This window comes from Amblyomma maculatum, chromosome 1 (assembly GCF_055883805.1).
Source record: "Amblyomma maculatum isolate TAMU_Amacu chromosome 1, ASM5588380v1, whole genome shotgun sequence".
In the NCBI taxonomy this organism is placed as follows: Eukaryota; Metazoa; Arthropoda; class Arachnida; order Ixodida; family Ixodidae; genus Amblyomma; species Amblyomma maculatum.
Window position 1 is genome coordinate 151,728,741 of NC_139344.1, and position 22,502 is coordinate 151,751,242.

The window sequence follows — 22,502 nt, forward strand, 5'->3', positions numbered from 1 at the left end:
TCTCCTACTTTTTTTTTTATTATTATTTCCCCACGCATTCCATCTCTGCGTGCTTTATCAGCTTATCTAGTAGTATGGCTTGTCTCCTTTGTATGGTCCGATGGATGATTTCAGAAAACTAAATGCACCTTTCGCTTTTTTTTATTCGCGCAGAAATCTCTTTTTGAGCGTGAAAAAGACATACTGGAGACAAAGTCCAGATTGATTTCCGGCTCTGGTAGCTGTTTTGGTCTGCGATGTATGACAGTACAAAAAAATTTCGTGGGGGGCTAGAGCCCCATAAGCCCTCCCCCTGGCTACGCGCCTGCCCCCGTATCCGTAGTTATTTGATCCTCTCCAGCTGATTTCCCCCTTTTCATAGTTTCTAATGCTTTCTTGACCTCGTCCTTCGTCACTGGTGGAATGTCTGAATGTTTTTCCCTACCGCCAATTTTATTACGGTCCTGTCTACTTTGGCTACTGTAGAGATTTGTATAGAACTCCTCGGCTACTTTGACTATCTTATCCAAATTCGTGATGACGTTGCCCGCCTTGTCCCTTATCGCATACATCTGGTTTTTGAAAATGCCCAATTTCTTCTTTACCGCTTTAAGGCTTCCCCTTTAAGGCTTTAAGGCTCCCCCGTTCTTTACAGCATGCTCAATTTTCTCCATGTTATACTTCCTTATATCGGCCACCTTGCGCTTATTGATTAGCTTTGATATCTCGGCCAATTCGATCCGGTCTGTTGGATTGGAAGCTTTCATTCTCTGGCGTTTCTTAATCAAATCTTTCGTCTCCTTAGACAGCTTACCGGTATCCTCTCTAAATGTCCTACCGCCTACTTCTACCGCGCACTCAGTAATGATATCTCTGAAATTATTGTTCCTTGCTTCTAGGGTAATGTCGCCATCCTCGGTTAGAGCTGAATACCTATTCTGTAGCGAGATCTTGAACTCTTCTGCCTCCCCCTCACCGCTAATTCGTTGATGGGTTTCTTTCTTACTAATCTGTTGCGTTCCTTCTTCAGATTTAGGCTATTTCGGGACCTCACCATCCTGTGGTCACTGCATCGCACTTTCCCGATTACGTCTACATCTTGCATAATGGCGGGGGTTGAACACATTATGAAGTCTATTTCATTTTTAGTCTCCCCGTTGGGACTTTTCCATGTCCATTTCCGGTTCTTCCGTTTGCTGAAGAAGGTATTCATGATTCGTAAGTTATTGCGCTCTGCAAACTCAACTAGTAACTCCCCCCTGCTATTCCTAGAACCAATGTCATAGTCACCTACTGCCTTGTCTCCTGCCTGCTTTTTCCCTACCTTGGCATTGAAGTCGCCCATTAGTACAGTATACTGCGTCTTTACGTTTCGCATTGCCGATTCTACATCTTCGTAGAAGCTTTCAACTGCCTGGTCATCATAACTACATGTAGGTGCATAGGCCTGTACAACCTTCAGTTTATACCGCTTATTAAGCCTAATTACGATGCCTGCCACCCTCTCATTAATACTATAGAATTCATCGATATTACCCGCTATATACTTATTGACAAGGAAACCTACTCCTAGTTCTCGCCTCTCCGGTAAACCTCGATAACACAGTACATGCCCATCCTTCAGTACAGTATATGCCTCATTCGGCCTCCTAACCTCACTAAGCCCTATATGACATCCCATTTAATACATTCTAGTTCCTCTAACAGCACTGCTGAGCTAGCTTCACTAGCTAGGGTTCTAGCATTAAACGTTGCCAGGGTCAGTTTCCAATGGCGGCCTGTCCAGCGGAGCCAGGCTTTCTTAGCACCCCCTGCTGCGTCACAGGTCTGACCGCCGCCGTGGTCAGTTGTCTTGCAAGATGAATTTCCAAGATGAATTACCAACTAGCCCTTTCTTCCACCCTTGGTGGTCAGTTGTTCCGCAGCCGCTGGTGACTGAGGGCCGGGGTTTTGTGGAGCTTATCATGAGAGGTTGCGGCCAATTACTGCACCAGGGTGGCCAACTCCTGTTCTGGTGAGGGAGTGCGTTGCCGGAGGTGTTCACCGGCATCAGGTCGCACCCCAAACCTGTTTTATGCAATTCCATCGACACGCGGATTTTTTTTTTTTTTTAATCCGGTGGAGAATTGCGCGGCACCGGGATTTGAACCCCGGTCCTCTTGCATGCGAGGCGGATGTTCTACCGCTACTCCAAAAACGCAAGTGTGACATATAAGATGACATATAACGGCCTCTATATGCCTCCATTCGCTGCTTCCGTCGTAAACAGTAAGTTAGTATATATCAGATTTTAGGCTGTTAGTTTCCGACAACCGGTTTCTTTCCATCGTAGGCGCAATTGTTACCTTAAGGGGAATGCGCGCGAAAAAAAAAATGTGAGTAGAAAATGGTGGTTAAAAAAGATATTAGCCTGTTTTTAAACGCCGAATTAAGAAAGAAAAAAATCTTATGAAAATTAAGGAGAGAGGTCAGCACGTCCATTAAAAGCCTATTTGTTCGGTTGGTTTATAGGATTTAACGTCCCAAGGCGACTTAGTCTAGATTGACGCCGTAGTGGACCGCTAAAGAAATTTCGACCACATGAGCTTTTAACGTGCGTTGCCTACGCATAGTACACGGGCACCTCGCTCTTCAACTCCACCAGAAAACGGTCGCCGCGGCCGGGATCGAACCCGTTTCTAGGGATCAGCAGTGAAGCGTCGTAGCCACCGAGGCGGGGCCTGAAAGTCTGAACAACGGTGGTAGCAGCATCCACTTTAAGCCGCCCGCCGTGATGATGTAGTGGTTCGACTGCTGTGCCCGAGGATGCTGGATCGAATCCCGGTGGCCACTTCTCGATGGAGGCGAAAGTCAAGGAGCTCGCGTGCTGTGCGATATCAGCGCACTTTAAAGAACCCCAAGTGGTCGAAATGTCCGGAGCCCGCCACTACTACGTCTCTCATAGCCTGAGTCGCTTTGGGGCGTTAAACCCCACAAACCAAACCAAAACAACTTTAAGCCGATATAAACGTACAGATCCTTGCAAACGCCTGCAATGATATTAAATGAGCTTGAAATTAAAAATTTCTATTTTCAGTGTTGCTGACTATCGCGAAGAGAGAAGGGAGAAACGTTTATGTTAGTTGATTAACTGTAATGGTATTCTACTTAGAATTAAATTCAGAGAACGTGCTGTGCGATGTCAGTGCACGTTTAAGAACCCCAGGTGGTCGAAATTTCCGGAGTCCTCCACTACGGCGTCTCTCATAGCCTGAGTCGCTTTGAGACGTTAAACCCCACAAACCAACCAATTTCAGAGAACGGTGGCTGCACTACAAAATTACGACTTTGCGGAAAGAAAAAAAAATCAAGAATCTTTGTAACTGCATGGGTCATTTCCAGCTCAACATTCGACGCAGCTAAGGCGAAGATGAGAAGATAATAAACTTAAATTTTTATTTTATTAATGAAGTGAAATTTCGTTCTACAGTCCTCAAGCAATAAAGAGAAAATAAACGCCGCATGTTAAATGCATCTCTCTTGTGATGTAACAAAGACTTTATTTCATTTTATTCGTAAGTGCTTTAATAGAGGTGCTCTGGGGCTAGGCACATAATCGTCTGGTAGTTAATAATGGAAACGTGCCTTTGTTCCGCTTCGGGAGAGAAAGGAGGTTGACAAGAGCGCGTGTCGGCCGTTAAGTTCGATGACGATGACTCTGAATTCCACAGGTAAAACAAGAACAAGAGAAGCGTACTGCAAACCATATCTTATATCGTATGGCTGTTTTTACCTGTCGCGTGGGAGGCTCTGTCATTGTTTGGCGATCGTAGTGCAGGCGTTTGCGATAGTTACACCCCTGCGGAGGAGTTACACGGAACCAGTCTGGGCCGCCGACGCGCTCGACTGGCCTCCGGGAAGTCTGAAAGACACTGACGCGGCTCTCGGATCGATGAGCCCGGGATCATAACCCAAGTCGCCTGGCTTAACTGTGGAGGGTCCTTGGGAGCGAAGGTATTCTTGATATTTTCTGTACTGTCTCATGCAGTATACGGGGTTGATCACCACCGACCAGGGGTAAAGCACGCAGTAGAAGTAGCGCGGCTGGCTCACTACCATCGACAGCCGCGGGGTTCTGGCCGGGTCCCCTTCTTTCATCGGTGGTAGCTGCGAGACAAGGGGACAGAACCAAAAAAAAAAAAAACAGTGATACGAAGTGTTCAGGACAAGCGAAAAAAAATAACGTTTTCTCAACTGAACTTTTTGTTTTAATAAGCGATTAGTGTACACGCCAATGAAAGAAAATTGTTGCACGATAAACCATAAACACAGAGCAATCATCCGATTTAGACGTGCATTACCAGGTGTCAATATCAGCTGGAAAAATTGCTTGCAGCAGTACAATTGGCAATGGCTTTTCAGTGAAGTACTGGCTCATGTTTTCTGCTGCGAAAATATGGACTTATATGTCGGCAACATAGTGCTTAAGCAAGAAAAAAAAAAAAAAAAAAACCTTCGAAAGTGACGCACCAGAAACAGAATTGTTTGAGATTGGCAAGTGAAGCGCTGCTATGAATGGTGTTATCTAAGATCATTTTTCTTACTGCAGTCTGAAATCCACAAACGGGAACTTCTTCATTGAAATTATTCAGCAGGAAATATGTCATAGCAACGTTTCATAATAAAAAAAAAATATATCGGCTTCCACCCTCTAATTTTTTCTTTTTTTTTTTTGTTGTTACGCAAGCTTGCCATAAGGCATATATTATATATAATAACATTCAAAATTTTATCTTGATACTTTATCTTCTCGACCCGAATATCGACTGTCCTAGAAGACGTCGGCCAACACTTGATCCTCTACGTAGGAGAGCCAAGTAGTATACAAAGGAAGCGACACTATCAGATCCGGTAATGTATGCCATAAGCATTTAAACGCAATTTCGATGCGGCTGTCAGTTTTCGTGCGTTCTCGCACCTTTTCAATGGTTTTCTGAGTTCTCGTTTTATTCGAATAGTGCAGATAACCTGCATTTTAGGCACGGAATTTACTTACTATATTCATATACTGTCGAAGTGCTGCCACAGATCCGGTTTCACAAATGAGAGCTGGAAGATGGAACTTTGTATTAGTGTTTTTTACGGATACGTTGCGTAGATACCACATGCGCGGGTGCAGCGTCGCTACAGTCTGACGCCTTTCATGGAGCACTGCAGCGCACGTGGAGATGGGTTAACAAAATAAACCAATGCGTTTGACAACTACGCCGAGCTAAAAAAGTACCTGCCATGAAAAGAGTGCTGGCATGAATCAGTAGACATGCACGATATGATTCCCAAGTAGGACAATTTTTAGCTCCTCCGGAACTGCGTTGTTTCGATTACAGCGCAGGTCATATTTAATCTCATATTTATATTTATCGTTGTCTTAAAGGCCGTTTCAAACAAGAGTCATGTTCGGCCACATTGTTTTGTTATGACGCCGCAAAGAAAGTGCCACAGCCATGCCCCGTGCGGTGGGTCATAATAGGGTAGAATGTGCCAATACTCTGGAGGTGACGGAGGGAAGCAGCGTATAAAGTAAGGCCAGCCGTTTGAGAAATATGCCTTTTTAGTGACCTAGCCAGCTTGCGGAGAGGCAGGCAGGACGCGAGCGTTGTGTTGGCTCTTTTAGAGCATAAACTGTTTTTAGCACCTGCTCTAGGTGGTAGATGTGGTAAGCCTAGTAGTCCGAGTGTCTGCCTCGGTTGCGAGAGATGGTAGGCTCGATATTAAACTCCACACACGGCTGGTGAAAATGGGTACACGCTTTTTTTTTTTTTTTTGGGGGGGGGGGGGGGGGCTGCGTTTGGAAGAGGCCCCTCAAAAAACGCCTTGCCCAACCGAGTTTTGAACGACTCTGCTTGCAAAGGCTATTTGTGTTACCTCGCTCACACGTGGGTTCCAGTTGGTACGCTCTAAACAGCTTGTCTGAACAGGCGTACGTACACTACATAACTGTGACGGTTTTCAGCGGTATTTCGAAAGAACCTCATCGCTGAGTATTGCTACAGCTTCGAATAAGTCCAAGTTCACTTCCAGCTGTCTGACATTTGCGAGCGAAAAAAAAATTATTAAGTTCATGCGTGTGTCAAGCTTATTAGCTCTCACACCACAGGTATAGGACTCAAACATTCGAGTTATCCACTCGTACCTCGCTGCGAGTATTTTGTCGACCCGCTTTATTTGACGCTTTTTTTTTTTTTTAGCTTGCGCATTTAATCACAACGTAAAATAGTCCTCTGCGTGAGCTGAACGCACAAGTAACTAGAGTAGACATTTGTGGCGATATCCTCCAGACGCCTGTCGTGTTATATGCATCCAAAGGCATGACTTTGGATCATTTTAGATCATTCATGTTGCAAAAAGCGATTTCTCAAAGCGACAGCATTGAGGGACCCGTTCTTCCGAGAATCAGGTGTGGGCGTTGCGAGCGAAAAGTTACAGGCATGCTTCTGGCGGATGGTAGGTGGCAAATGACCCATGGTCGGGCAACGAGTGGTCGCCGGGTTGTGTGAAACCATTAGACCACATGATATGACCTGTCAGCAGCTGGGAACTCGTATTTCTCTTTTTTGGTTTTCGATGAGAGGGCGAGTTTTAATCGACTTCTCCGCACCCTTGCGTCCCATCGTAACTAAGTCAGTCCATGCATGCAGGCACGTCCGCGACGGTTTGGTTACAGGGGAGCTCGCTTGATATTTATGTCGGGTGGTCTTTAACACGATGCGATAGCTTACGAATGTTAATTTTATGTGTAAGATAACGTGGTCATTTAGTAACTAGTGATTTAGCGAGTAGCAAAGCGCATGTATGAAACGAGGATGCTCAAGGAAAGCCGAAAACTGGAGCCACTAACACTCGCCTCAATAAGCAGAAATATACTGTCCGTCCCCCCCCCCCCCCCCCCTCCCACTTCCAGCTTCCGCACCATTTTTTTTTTTTTTTTGTACCCGTAATTGCTTACCAAGGTAGAAAGCAGTGCCCAACACTGTTTTCAGGCGCACGTGGTTTGAATTGGGCTGCGAATCGAAATGAAGTGAATAGGCATAAAAAGTTAGTACACAAAACTGATATATCAAACATGAGATTTAGAACACGATTCAGCGATGTGCGTATGAATACAAGCTATCGTTCTCGAAATGGTCTTCAAAGATCATGTTATAATTATACCTCTATAATTTCAGGATACCTGCTAAAACATTGAATTTCATTACGATATGAAAAAGAAACCGGCATAGAATGGAATATGAGAAGGTTCTGGGCCATCGTGCCAGGCTTCAGCGCAAAATGTATCGTAAAGCCGGGAGATATATCTCTAGCTATAATAAAATCTTGTGCCAAGGCGAGTACAAGCGCAAAGAGGAATGACAGGATAGCTCCTATCTTCGAGTCAAAACCTGCTGGCAGACAAAACGTACTTACTAGCTTGAAGGGCATGCCAACACTCTGCTTGCTGTTATGGGACCAAGCTGTACCGGCACTCCTGCTTTAACCACGCTAGCGCCGCAACTGTGTACAGTCATCATATGGTGTTCCGTGCCAGCACGACATATCGAATACGTATCTCTAAAACAATGCCAGTCGCTTTCATTTCGTTTAGCATAGCACAGGTAAGGAAACTATGGGGAAAGCAAGCCTAGGACATGCGTAGAACCCGATCTCGTTCTATTGGCAAAGTGCGGCATAAGTGACGGCCTTGAATGCCATCCGGCGGGAGCGAATGTAAAAGCAGCTGCCGTGCAACCATTTCGTCATTCTATTGTGACGAGAAGCTCCAACCCTGCGTGACGTTCACAGCGCATATCACGTGCTTGCTGCTATCTCAACTACACGCCGAGAGACTGTGCTGCCATGTGGCGATTGAAAGGTAGAAATTAACAAGAAATCTAGAAAACCTTTCGCAGCAACATAAGTAATTATTTCATTCAAAAATTAAATTCTCAGTTTTTCGAGTTGCGGAGATTAGCGAATGTGTAATGTTCCGAATCGGCTCGTAAGCGATAAAAAAAGGAAGAAATACGCTGCGCGGGAGAGCTACGGGTTTTTATTTTTTTTTTTCTGGGCTTTCTTCCATGTGCACTAGCATCACACAGCCCACCGGTATTCTATCCTTTCACCTCGATGAAAATGCGGCTGCCGCGACCAGTATTCCGATCCCTTAGTGTCCTGGTGAACATCACGACGTTATAGCTACTGCTTCATAGCAGTGGGCCGCCAAATGCGAGTTTTCCTTACCAAGTTGTCTAAAATAAAATACTCCACTATCAGCAAACTCACTATTTGTTTTTACTCCCCTAAAATGTAAAAGTTCTTTTACACCGCGATACCTGTCATGGAGGGCGCCGCGAATACTGTGCTAAAGCGTTCCCTGAAATAAAAGAAAAAACAATTAACATAATTATTGCGCCGCAAACGCCTTGCGGCATTAAACTGAAATGACCGCAGAGCTTTGGCGGGAAGATTCAAGTTGTTAAGCGTAAATGTCGGTGGGTACTAAACCTAGTTCATCTATCCGCTGCCGTCCGGCGAGATGCACGAGCAACTTGTTTGGATGCGGGAGCTTTGAACGGCACACTTGTCAAGTTTCTGGGATAAATGCAATTCTATGTGCAGAGAATGAGAGGGGCGGCAAAAAACTATTTTTGACAAGTAAATAAAAGCACTTGAAATCATATGGTTTCTAAGTGAATATTTATTGGGAATATTTACACTAGCTGTTCATTTCGCCCTCCCCTAGATATAGGGTGCTCGACTGCGTCGAGGCGCCAGTGCACAGTGCGCGCCAGTGCACGTTAAAGAATTCCGGGTGGCCAAAATTTTCAGAGTCCTCAACTACGGCGTCAATCACAGCCTGAGTCGATTTAGGATGTTAAACCCCATAAGCCAAACCAAACAGAATGTAGAAAATTGAACAGCCGCAGCCTCAGCTCATGGGTAGAGCATAGGACACGCAATTCGGAGGTTGTAGGCTCCGAGATTTCACCGGCGGCATGTGTTTGTTTTTGAAGCGAAAGCTTCAGTGGGCTAGCTGCGAGTGACGTCATCCCTTAGCTATGCGCTTCACTGCGCATACGCGTTGCTCTGCAGCTGCTGCGCCGCAGCAGGGGTGTAAGCCATGTAGCAGCCGCTCGCTTGCGAAGGCGTGTATATACGCCGAGAATTGCGACGCGTTGGTTGTTCTATGCCATGAATGAGGAAACAACGCTTAATGCGACTGCTCCATACGCTGGCCTACAAGCGGAACCTATATACTCATCCTAACGACATTTCTCGCCGTAAAGAATCGGCGCGTAGGAAAAATGAATCTGAGAGAGCTAAACGAGCGACGGAAACTCCCGAAGAGCGAGAAGAGAGACTTGCAAAGCGACGACGCAAGGTGGCGGAGAAGAAGGTGCGACAAGAACAACAACAACAGAGAAAAGATTCGGTCTCATCCACGACTACGAGTGTTTTCGCCGCATATGTCCTCACTTAGCTGAGCTAAACTGGAGTCACTATGAGCTAAACCACTGCCAGTTGTTTATTCTAACTTCTTATATCACGCTGTCTTGGCAACCGCACATTGATTCAATAATTTGCAACGATAAGCGCATGCTCGGATATCAACGACGAGATTTCAGCAAGGCCTCAGTTTCACTAAAAACGCTTCTTTATAAACATTTGTGCGGTCCAAACTCGAATGGGACTCTAACCAAGCTAACTTACGTCAGTCTCTCGAACTTGTGCAGAACAATGCGGCTCTATTCATTCTGTCCAACTATCATCGTACATCAAGCGTAACGAGCATGAAGTCCAGTTTTTCATTACCCTGCCTTCCTCTGCGTAATTTTTTTTTTCGGTTATGTCTCTTTTACAAAATATACCATCATTTTTTCTTTAAGAACGCAGCTCATTCCAGAACCCTGTTATCGCTCATCACGAGTGACCACAGACACAAAGTACGATATATTCTTTGTAACTCGTAAAGATTCTCTTACTCATTTTTTTTTCACATACATTCAACGACTGGAAGCGCCTCCCGGCTGATATCGCATGCATCAATGATTACGTCCTTCACAGGAAGGCATTATCAGCTTTTATGTTTGTCGATGCCGCAGACTAACCAATGAAGTGCCTTGTTCTGTGTGTTTACTTTTGGATCTAAGTGATCCAGTTTGGATCTTGCTTACGTGTTCTGCTAGTCCATGTAATTATCTGCTTATGTAGTTGGTTTTCTACTCGACTCTTTTTTTATTGGGTATGTACCTTGCATTTTGTCCGTGCTAAATAGCATTTTCGAACTGTACCTATTATATAGTTGGTTTATTTTTTCATACTCGGGTGTTTGTTACTAAAGTATGTCTTTTTTAGTGCTTTTATTCTTTTTGTTAAAATTGTTATAATTTGCTCATTAAGACTGATTTATCTAATGTGATCTGCGTCAAGTGTGCACTGTTCCAGCAAATGTCACCGCGTATTCATTTTATTTGCATCAATGTATTCCACTCAACTCTTCAATGCTTCGGCGATTCAGGGTAATATATATATATATATATATATATATATATATATATATATATATATATATATATATATATATATATATATATATATGTATTGCCAGGGGCGCTCGGAGTGAAAACGACGTTGAAGTGTATCGGCTCCGGACTCGCAGGACGTACCTAAACCTTGGACCGTGTAATTCCACCTGTACTGGCTCTGTTAACCTAGCCCCAGACGCCAACACCGTGACAAATCTGGTGGAGGGCTGGGAGGTGCTTCGCATGGACACATCGGCGCTACGGGAGCTCATACGTTCGATTGTGCGCGACGAACTCCGACTGATGTATGGCACACCGCAACCAGCTCCTACCTCCATTGCGAGCGTTGTCCGCGACGAGGTGCAGCAAGCGCTCCGGCCTCCATTTCCAACCGGTGAACCTCGCCCTACTCCTCCTCTTACACCACCTGAGTGTCACCGCCTCACATACTCCCAGGTGCTGCAATACTCTCCGCCCTCGTCGCCGTCCTGATTCCTGCGAACGTAGCTGGGCCGAAAACAGCAGCCCCCGTGATCCAGTACGTCACAGATTCTCGACCGCCTGCACGGAAAGCAGACGAGTGACGTTCCCCCGACCGACGGCCGTTATTCTTTCAGTGCGGCGAACCGGGTCATGTCTATCGGCGCTGTCCCTACCGTGGACTGGGTCTCGAAGGCTTTTCCGCTGATTCTCCGCGTCCTCGCTACGGCGAACGGCCTCGAGCCGTTGAAGATTTCGTCGATAATCAGGGCCGGATTGTTCCGTCTCGTCTGCGACAATCTAGATCACCGTCACCCAGGGCTCGCCCGTCGCCATCTGCTACGAGTTCCTCATGGGCAGCGCAGGGCCGATCGCCCAGTCCCCAGAGGGAAAATTGAAACCAGCGACCTTCAGGGGTAGGCTCGCTGGGCATCGCGGTGCTGGAGACCCCCATTGGTGCGGACACGGAAAGACTACGCATCGACATTGGAAAAGTCCGCGGTTACCGATCATAACGCCATTTCGACGCCACCACGATGCACCTGCAACCACGACGAATTGCCGGTGGAACCGACGACGAAACGACGCACCCGCAACGACGACGAATTGCCGGTGGAACAAACGACGCAACCACGCACCCGCAACGACGACGAATTGCCGGAGGGACATATGACGCAACAACGCACCCCCAACGACGACGAATTGCCGGAGGGACATATGACGCAACAACGCACCCGCAACGACGACGAATTGCAGGTGAAGCAGACCGCGTACACCGACGCAGGGCACTCTTGACATTCGCGAGCAGCTTTCGTTGGACATATCCGTAATACTGGATGGTCGCCATGTTCGAGCTCTGTTGGATACTGGCGCTGATTATTCTATTTTGAGCAGCCAGTTTGCCGCAGTTCTCAAGAAGGTTTTGACTCCGTGGGCTGGCACACACGTTCGCTCTGCGGATGGTCATCCGATTACTCCTCTGGGCATGTGCACGGCCAGAGTTCAAATTCAAGAGTCAACATCTGTGGTAAGCTGCCTTGTTCTGAAAAGCTGTTCGCGTGACCTGATTCTGGGCGTAGATTTCCTGCGTGACTATGGCGCAATTATTGACCTCCGGAATTCTAAGGTCTCGTTTTCTACTGAGAAAGCAGTGGCCCTCAGCGGTTCAAAGCGACCACTCAATGTGCTTCGAGTTTATGAGGACAGTGTCACTCTGCCACCCCGAACCAGCACCTTCGTTAATGTCATATGCAATGCCCTTCAAGGTGGTGACGCAATAGCAGAAACTAACGTATCGTTACTGTTGACACAAGGAGTCTGCGTGGCCCGCAGTTTGATCCATCTTCACCGTGGTCAGTCCAAGGTACTTGTTACCAATTTTCCGCACGAGTATCGGCACCTTTTTCGTGACATTTCCGTAGCTTTCGCCGAACGCATCTCTGATGTCTCCGAGTGCTTGTCCACAAAAACCGTGCCACCACCCACATCCCTCGACAATCTCTATGTCAGCTCAGAGCTATCGGTCAGCCAGCGTGACCAGCTGTTTTCATTGTTACTCGAATTCAGAGAGTGTTTTGCATCGTCGTCAAAAGTGAATCAAACTCCCATCGCCAAGCACCAGATCGTGACGTTCGACAATGTGCGCCCAATCCGCCAGCACCCCTACCGCGTCTCCTCAATCGAGCGCGAAGTTATTAGGTCACAAGTTAAGGAAATGCTCGAAGATGAGGTTATCCAGCCTTCCAATAGCCCGTGGTCCTCCCCGGTCATTCTAGTTAAAAAGAAAGACGGCACGTTACGTTTTTGCGTCGATTACCGCAAACTGAACGCCGTAACCAAGAAGGATGTCTACCCCTTGCCGCGGACTCTCTCGACCGCCTTCGGCGTGCAAAGTATTTTTTGTCCATCGATCTAAAATGTGGCTACTGGCAGATTGAGGTCGATGAGCGAGATCGTGAGAAGACGGCCTTCGTCACACCCGACGGCCTTTACGAATTTAAAGTTCTACCTTTCGGCCTGTGTTCCGCGCCGGCCACATTTCAGCGGATGATGGACACTGTCCTCGCCGGCCTTAAATGGCAGTGTTGTCTGGTCTACCTAGATGACGTGGTGGTCTTCACAGAATCATTTTCACAACATCTTAACCCTTTCCTCCTGCGGTCAGTACTCGAAGCCCTTCGATCCGCTAACTTGACATTTAAGCCACAGAAAAGCCACTTTGGCTACCGAGAGCTTAAATTTCTCGGCCATGTCGTCAGCGCCGCCGGCGTGAAGCCCGACCCTGACAAGATTGCTGCTGTTGCAGAATTTCCGATTCCACGTGACAAGAAAGCTGTTCGCCGATTTCTCGGCTTGTGCAGTTACTACCGGCGTTTTATCGATAACTTCGCTGATGTCGCTGAACCGCTGACTCGGCTCACCCGGGGACACACCCCTTTTGTTTGGACTCACGAACAAGAAGCTGCTTTTGCCGAGCTGCGTCACCAATCGCCGCCTGTTCTAGCCCATTTCGATGAGCAGGGGGAGACAGAAATACACACCGACGCCAGTAACATTGGCCTTGGGGCGGTTCTCCTGCAACGTCAAGAGGGTGTTGAACGAGTCATCGCCTATGCCAGCCGCACTTTATCCCGCGGCGAGACGAACTATTCAACTACTGAAAAGGAATGCCTCGCCATTATTTGGGCTGCTGTGAAATTTCGCCCCTACCTTTATGGTCGCCAATTTATAGTGGTCACTGACCACCATTCTTTGTGTTGGCTGGCCAACCTGCGTGACCCATACGGCCGCCTGGCGCGATGGAGCCTTCGCCTACAGGAGTTCGATATCACTATTGTTTATAAGTCTGGACATAAGCATGAAGATGCTGACACGCTCGCTCTCCCGTGCGCCTGTCGAGCTCGCTTCACCAGACACGGATGACGTTGGCAGCTTCCTCGGAGCTGTTGATGCTTCAGATATGTCTCATTAGCAGCGTGCCGATCCAGATTTACGAGCACTGATTGATTATTTAGAAGGTCAGCCAGCCACCATACCTAAGTGCTTTTCTCGGAGCCTCTCAACTTTCTGCCTGAGAGGTGGTGTGCTTTATAAGCAGAACTCTAGATCCGAGTCGAGAACCTACCTCCTCGTGGTATCCACAGCTCCGAGAAAGGAAATCCTTCCCGCGTGCTACGATGAACCAACTTCTGGCCACTTGGTCTATTCTCGCACACTTGCTAGGATACGACAGACATTCTACTGGCCAAACCTTGCTACTGTTGTTAAGCGCTATGTCAAGAGCTGTCAGCAATGTCAGCGCCGGAAGATTCCGCAATCAAAACCTGCAGGCCTCCTCATGCCCATAATACCACCACGAGCACCATTTGATCAATTCGGCATGGACCTTCTCGCTCGTTTCCCTCGGTCCTCTGGTGGCACCCGTTGGATAATCATCGCCAAAGACTATCTGACTCGCTATGCCGAGACTAAAGCGTTACCTAGTGGTACAGCGTCTGATGTTGCCCATTTCTTTGTACACCAGATCATACTACGGCACGGTGCTCCTACCTGTATTATTACTGATAGAGAGACTGCCTCTACTTCAAAAATGATGGGCGAAGTCTTTCATCTCAGCGGTACGGCGCATCGAAAAGCTACTGCTTACCATCCGCAGACCAATGGGCTGGCGGAAAGGCTTAATAAGACCATCGCAGATATGCTGGCGATGTACGTCGACGCCCAGCACAAGACTTGGGATACGATCGTACCATATGTGACGTTCGCATGCAGTCCAAGAGACTACACGTTTCACTCCGTTTCGCCTCGTTTACGGCAGGGAGGTTCGGACGATGCTGGACGCAATGCTCCCTTGCCAAACAGATACCGAACTTTGTTCTGACGCCGAGCAGTTTGCCCAAGATGCTGAGCAAGCACGCCAACTAGCACGCGTCCACATCACCCAGCAACAGGACAGGGATTCACGCCGGTACAACCTCCGCCACAGACAAGCTTCCTACAACACCGGGGACCAGGTGTGGGTGTGGACTCCTGTTCGACGCCGCGAAAAGACATGCTAATTTGCCGCTATTTCCGAACCATATAAAATCGTGCGACGCATCAGTAGCGTCAATTACGAGGTGCTCCCGGATGGATCAGAGCACACAGGCCGTCGGCTACCTCGTCCAGAGACAGTTCATGTCTTACGATTGAAGCCGTCTTTGCACCGGTGACTGACGAACTACATCTACAAACTTTCTTTTTTTTTGTGTGTGTGTGTGGGGGGGGGGGGTGCTTTTGTACGCTTGTGTGAACGTGTAACGCTAAGGAGGGAGGAATGCCAGGGGGCGCTCGGAGTGAAACCGACGTTGAAGTGAATCGGCTCCGGACTCGCAGGACGTACCTAAACCTTGGACCGTGTAATTCCACCTGTACCGGCTCTGTTAACCTAGCCCCAGTCGCCAACACCGTGACAATATATATATATATATATATATATATATATATATATATATATATATATATATATATATATATATATATATATATATATATATATATATATATATATATATATATATATATATATATATATATACAAAGGTAGATTGACACATAACCCCCAGAAAACCTTGTAACATTTTTTAAAGCGAAAGCCTTTAATGCCTCATCGTTGTTGACAGAAGATTGTCAGCAGAGGTGTCACGCTTCATAGATCGGCAGTTAAAAATAAACCAATGAACCTAGTCTCCACCGGGAATCGAACCTCTATCCCTTGGATCCGCAGCCCAGCGCTTCACCAACTGCGCCACGCCCCGGATCTTGAAACTTTCATCATAATTCCCCTTGTCTACCGTGAGGATGATAACGGGATTTCGGGAGTGACAGATACTGCGCCTTTTTTTTCCCCTATAAACGAATTATAGAACGCCGGGGAACTTTGATGCCTTCAATTAAATGCTAGTTGTGTTCGACAAGGGGCCACGATGTACCGCCATTACAGGTCATGACGTCACCAGGCGATTCATGCATATTGGGCGCGAGCGCCACCAATGGAGCGAACTGCGCTACTGTCGACCTAGGGGAGCAAGTGGGATCACGTCACTCCTCTTACTGCTGCTGAAGCAGACGCTCGATTGAATTTATGCGTTTTAAAAGCTAATAGTCGAGTTTATTTCTGTAGTTTGGATTGACATAGAGTGCCAACTTTGCATGTTTTGATCTTGCATTGTTACTGAGGCTGCTGAAGTTTATTTGAGCGGTTGCTACGGTCCGTTACCGCTCTGTACCTGGACGTAAGCGAGGGAACCCGGAGCAAGCTCTCATTGCTACCCGAAACATAAGCTCACAGAACCTTCCTTAATCAAAACTTGAATGGGCAAATCAGCGAGTGATCATTCTCATGATGGGCGCAGCAGACATTTCCGCGAGAGAAATTTCGTCTATAGAGTTGGCGCTAAAAGTTCGGTGAGCGGCAAAAGAAACGGCGCGTGGGTTTTAATTTGCGCTTATCCCTTGTGAAGCTAACAATACTATTGCTGAAAGGATGGAAAACATGTTGGCTTCTTCATGGAGCAGTACCCTCCGAAATAAATGAGGGATCGTGCGAAGTCCAGAAGGTCTCAAATTATTCTAAATGAACGCGTTGACACTGAAGTTTCACTGAAGTGAAATAGAAGATTCTGCCTCTTCGGGCAGCGGTATGAATTGTGAATTGTCTTAGGCAGCGTCTCCAGTAGTGTAGTAACTTCAAATGCCAGAGTCTGTGAATAAACAAAAGAGAGCATTGCATGCGGGTTGTGATGTGCTGATCAAGATATGCATTTTAAAAAAATACTATTGTGCGCGGGGAAAACAAAAATCCGCTCTAACCATTAGTACCAATGACCGTATCAGTGCGCAAGAATTCGCTACGTGGAACACACGTCTTCATACTTGCTAAACATTAATCCATGTCATCCCCAAGTAAAACTTGCTTGCTTTACTACCTTCAAGGGAGCAGGCGAATGGTGCCGCTTCCGTGGGCACTATGCGAAGGCGCTTAGCATCTGCCAGGCTCCTGACAGTCCTCTGCTCTTGCAAAGGAACCTCATTACCTGTTCAGTGATCGCCTACATCTGACTGTTTGTTAGACAGCTTTAGTTTTTCTTTTTTTTTTTTTTCAAAACAGAAGCAATTCTGCAGCCGGTGCGGGTCATCGTAGCCAATAAAGCTCGCCAACTTCAATAACTCGTATTCGGTGAAATGCTAACTTGCCGAATAAGTGGGTCTATCACCTCAAATTAACCTTATACAGGCCCAGATCGAGGTGTATATGAAATAAATAAATGAGTGTAATGCTAACGCGCAACCGAAATATCTGGGAAAGCACCTTAGAGCAGCAGTTCAACGTGCGTTATCCCCCCTATAGTTCTTCGCGCGGGCGCTTCCGAGAGGTGGCGTCACTATATGTTCTCGCGGACCCAGCCAGGCGTTCGATCCAGGCGTCCGTGCGGCGCCTTTCATTTGCCGCTTCCTCGAACGCCGCAACACAAAGCAAACAGAAGCATACGCAGATGTCTATAGTAGGCGTTAGTACAGCAGGCATCATGCGGCATGTCAAATTGATTTACAGGATAGAAAAGGCGCGGTATATCTGTCACAATTCTCCGCGGACACATGTACCACGTCGTAAAGGAATGGAGGAAGGTGGGAGTGAAAGAAGAGAGGGAGATAGAGGTGCCGTAGTGGAGGGCTCTGATCCACCGCGCTATAATGGCTTTCGCCTCATCGCACTTTAGTGGTCCAAAGTGCCCTCTAGAATTTTTAAGCGTGTGTCAATCTACTTTATAAGCTAAGCATATATATTTCTGGTTCATAGTGCTTTCTTCTGAACTGTTATATTATATTATATTATATTATATTATATTATATTATATTATATTATATATATACACACACACACAAACCTACTTCAAATGTTTCATTTCTTTACCCCTTGGCTAAAGTTAGAGGAGACACCCTGTATATATATATATATATATATATATATATATATATATATATATATATATATATATATATATATATATATTTGTGTGTGTGTGTGTGTGCGTGTGCGTGTGCGTGTGCGTGTGCGTGTGCGTGTGCGTGTGCGTGTGCGTGTGTGTGTGTGTGTGTGTGTGTGTGTGTGTGTGTGTGTGTGTGTGTGTGTGTGTGTGTGTGTGTGTGTGTGTGTGTGTGTGTGTGTGTGTGTGTGTGTGTGTGTGTGTGTGTGTGTGTGTGTGTGTGTGTGTGTGTGTGTGTGTGTGTGTGTGTGTGTGTGTGTGTGTGTGTGTGTGTGTGTGTGTGTGTGTGTGTGTGTGTGTGTGTGTGTGTGTGTGTGTGTGTGTGTGTGTGTGTGTGTGTGTGTGTGTGTGTGTGTGTGTGTGTGTGTGTGTGTGTGTGTGTGTGTGTGTGTGTGTGTGTGTGTGTGTGTGTGTGTGTGTGTGTGTGTGTGTGTGTGTGTGTGTGTGTGTGTGTGTGTGTGTGTGTGTGTGTGTGTGTGTGTGTGTGTGTGTGTGTGTGTGTGTGTGTGTGTGTGTGTGTGTGTGTGTGTGTGTGTGTGTGTGTGTGTGTGTGTGTGTGTGTGTGTGTGTGTGTGTGTGTGTGTGTGTGTGTGTGTGTGTGTGTGTGTGTGTGTGTGTGTGTGTGTGTGTGTGTGTGTGTGTGTGTGTGTGTGTGTGTGTGTGTGTGTGTGTGTGTGTGTGTGTGTGTGTGTGTGTGTGTGTGTGTGTGTGTGTGTGTGTGTGTGTGTGTGTGTGTGTGTGTGTGTGTGTGTGTGTGTGTGTGTGTGTGTGTGTGTGTGTGTGTGTGTGTGTGTGTGTGTGTGTGTGTGTGTGTGTGTGTGTGTGTGTGTGTGTGTGTGTGTGTGTGTGTGTGTGTGTGTGTGTGTGTGTGTGTGTGTGTGTGTGTGTGTGTGTGTGTGTGTGTGTGTGTGTGTGTGTGTGTGTGTGTGTGTGTGTGTGTGTGTGTGTGTGTGTGTGTGTGTGTGTGTGTGTGTGTGTGTGTGTGTGTGTGTGTGTGTGTGTGTGTGTGTGTGTGTGTGTGTGTGTGTGTGTGTGTGTGTGTGTGTGTGTGTGTGTGTGTGTGTGTGTGTGTGTGTGTGTGTGTGTGTGTGTGTGTGTGTGTGTGTGTGTGTGTGTGTGTGTGTGTGTGTGTGTGTGTGTGTGTGTGTGTGTGTGTGTGTGTGTGTGTGTGTGTGTGTGTGTGTGTGTGTGTGTGTGTGTGTGTGTGTGTGTGTGTGTGTGTGTGTGTGTGTGTGTGTGTGTGTGTGTGTGTGTGTGTGTGTGTGTGTGTGTGTGTGTGTGTGTGTGTGTGTGTGTGTGTGTGTGTGTGTGTGTGTGTGTGTGTGTGTGTGTGTGTGTGTGTGTGTGTGTGTGTGTGTGTGTGTGTGTGTGTGTGTGTGTGTGTGTGTGTGTGTGTGTGTGTGTGTGTGTGTGTGTGTGTGTGTGTGTGTGTGTGTGTGTGTGTGTGTGTGTGTGTGTGTGTGTGTGTGTGTGTGTGTGTGTGTGTTACTGATGGGATATTTTTTGTATTTCGCGGGCTTTCTTTAGACCTTGGAAAAATGATACACATGAGGCTTTCTGTATCGGAAATAAATGGAATGGGGATTTCAGAAGGTACTCTCCAACTTTGCAAATCACATTTATTGTCTAAATGCAACAGTTACTAAATTAGAAAAATTATCTTAATTTCTAATTAGATAATTGCATAATAAAAAATTGTCTGGTGCGCCAGATGGCTGGCAGCTGTATACAATTAGTCCCAATGTAAAGATTGATGTCCTTAACGATACAAAGTCATTTCACAGTTTTTGAAACGAAGAAAAAGTCCTTTTCTAGAGCCCTGCAGTGCGGTGAAATCCGACGGTTTTTTTTCCGCACGCAAACAAAACTGAGAGCACGAGGAGCGACGAAAGTATGACGCAAGCGAAACGCCCTCTGGTGACGTGTCGTAATGAATGCATCGAAACGTGTCCTAAGTTCCCTGGCTAGGGAGCCTCAGCGTTTAGCTTTAGACCGCGGCCAGCGTTATCGTCTGCTTCGTTGCTCGACGTATGGTTAGGCATCGTCAGCTATGGGAACGCCGATTTTAAGAGCCTTGATAAGCGTTGACCTGGCGCTCTGCCAGTTGGATTAGCTCCGGAAGAAGCATTTTTATCTCTTTAATTTCGTCGCTAGCTTTGTGAAAGGAACGCGCCATACTTGTGTGACAGCGTGCAGATTGCCGTTGAACGTTAAACTGTGCATCCATTGCGTTATTTCTGTCAAGTTTAACATTTTGTTCTTAACGTATCCGCTGGGAAACTACACTCAGCGATGAGAAATGGGTGGCCTAGAAGGTCAGGTTGTTTTTCTCCCATGCCCAATGCTTTGGTTGGGAAAGATGCTGTCCGGGAATTACAAGGCCGAAGGAAAAAAATGCAGCGGGGATCTTCCATGCTGAAGCCTAAAACACATTATTTTGTTTTCTACACGACCAGTGATAGCTCAGCTGTAAATTCAGAGACGGCGCCGTTTAGAATGAATTATGTGTACTTTTCCCATAATGTTTCCGTCGATGAAGTAGGGACCGACAATACCGCCGTCATATGAAATTGCCACACCGAACATTTTCTCAGTCTTACTGATGCTTGTGCTGACGTATAGCCAATGTGGGTTCTCGTCGCGTCAATAAGGGTCATTGTGCAAACTGAAATTCGAGTTCCTGCTTAGGCCTCGTCTATCCCAAGCATTTTGTGCAGAAAATTTCGAATTTTCATTACATGTTATTAGGCGCCATTTACAAAAATCAATGCGTTTCTCAAAGTCATTCGATGTCAGATTCATTTGAAAACACACATATGGTCTGCAGCTGTGTCTTGAAAATGAGAAAAGTTGAGCCGGGCTGGCTCCGTACGCTTTGGCAACTTACCTAACACTTGCTCCCGGCCTGAGAAAAACGTTACGAGGACATCAAACTCACCCACTGAAATTTTCTTTTTCTGAACATGAGGACTGATACAGTATTCCTTAATGGATTAAATATCGATATGAAGGGGGGAAGAGTCAGCACACAGTTACCAGGTTATTGGACAGCGAACAGTCTGGATGCCAGCTCCGCGTCCATTACCGCGTTGAAATAAGCGATCACAATGTCCACCTTCTCGGCTGTGGAGTATCGGAGTTGCGCTGGCGTGGCCATTCCCGTAATTAACACGATGCGACGTGATGCTTTAACCTCAGGCGGCATTTCCACACATTGAAGTGATTTGAAAAACTTGCACCGCAATGCGCACCTAAAAAAAAAGAAAAAAAAAAAGCGCCTCATATGCAAACGTCTGCGCTTTTTGAGAAACAGGAGCTAATAGAACAACCGCAAGAACAACAGCCTGATAGCATACAACTGCCGCGCAACCCTCCCTTGTTACGCGGAAAAAACATTTTTTCGGACATCGTTCATTCCATAGGTACGGATTATAAAAAATTGGAAGCTCAACCTAATGAGTAAATGAATGCATGATGACGACTTAAGTCGAGCTCACCAGACAGCCATAACAGAAGTGGCGAATACAAAAATAAAACTATGGCTCAGCCCATTGGGGCTGTCAGAACTGATGCCCTCGCGGCTGACGATGACAATACTTTTTTTACGCCGTGCGACGAAGCAGGTAATAATGCCGGACGCGGTCTAAACCAACACCACCTAGACTACTACAAGGCCTGTGCAAGCTTATGTGACATCATCGTAGTGAGATCATACTGAAAGTCGGCTTCACCCTACGCGGTTGCGTTTTTTTTTTTTTTTTTTTCCTTTTTATTCAACGCTGCTCTGGAGCTACCTCTTGAAATGTTTAGTGCTAGCGATGAAGAGTGTTATACTTGTGTTACCTGTGTTATCTAATATTGCCAGTCTTTTGAAGCATGAGAAGTTTGACACAATCCGCCTGGCATTTATTTCAATGGCAGAAATGAAGTTGCGAGGAAATTTTCACCTTCATTCCGTTACTTGAATAAACATTAAGACAGTCACAAAATTCATCTGAGAGCACATTTATTGTTTGATGGATAGATAAAGCTAAGAATGGTAGGCAAGAGATATTCCTCAGAACGGTGACCATGACGACACTCGGCGTATAGCTTGTCGTGAATACGAGGTCGCTTTCACGGAAGTGCTGATCACAAAGCTGTAACGTAAATATATAAAAAAGCTGCTTAATCTGGGAGCAGCGACTGCCATAAGTATATTAACGCAGCAAGCAGCTAACTCTGTTTTAAACCAGTTATTTACTACGGCAACTACGGTCACGTGGCCACTATCGAAATAAAATTGTTTCCATAAGAAAATAATTTAGGTGGCAAAACAATTTCGCTCCGCACTCAAAACAGGGCGAATGCTACTCGATTATTAGTAGTTGCGCTGTCTAAATTGCGTGCTCGATATGGGCATGCCTACGCTTTAATACACTGTGCTAAATCAAATAGTGGTGAATAGCAGCCCGAGTACTGGAAGGAAACAAGAACG

General features: G+C 46.4%; 1 protein-coding gene across 1 annotated transcript; it reads right to left on the reverse strand.

The window, feature by feature from the left end:
- Positions 1-3,435: 3,435 nt before the first annotated feature.
- On the reverse strand, positions 3,436-7,744 carry LOC146204617 (uncharacterized). The gene is made up of 4 exons (XM_084586478.1): positions 7,423-7,744; positions 6,965-7,019; positions 5,015-5,067; positions 3,436-4,125 (listed from the first exon to the last, which is right to left on the reverse strand). Exons 1-4 carry the CDS (start codon positions 7,435-7,437, stop codon positions 3,829-3,831), a joined length of 420 nt encoding a protein of 139 aa, XP_084442604.1. The 5' UTR covers positions 7,438-7,744; the 3' UTR covers positions 3,436-3,828.
- Between the last annotated feature and the right edge of the window lie 14,758 nt (positions 7,745-22,502).

Excerpts from the sequence above, each read along its gene's own strand:
- LOC146204617 (XM_084586478.1), bottom strand. Across the intron at positions 5,068-6,964 it reads GGGCACTGCTTTCTACCTTG|CTCTCATTTGTGAAACCGGA; the intron begins GTAAGCAATTAC and ends TCCATCTTCCAG. Across the intron at positions 4,126-5,014 it reads TTCGACAGTATATGAATATA|CTACCACCGATGAAAGAAGG; the intron begins GTAAGTAAATTC and ends CTTGTCTCGCAG.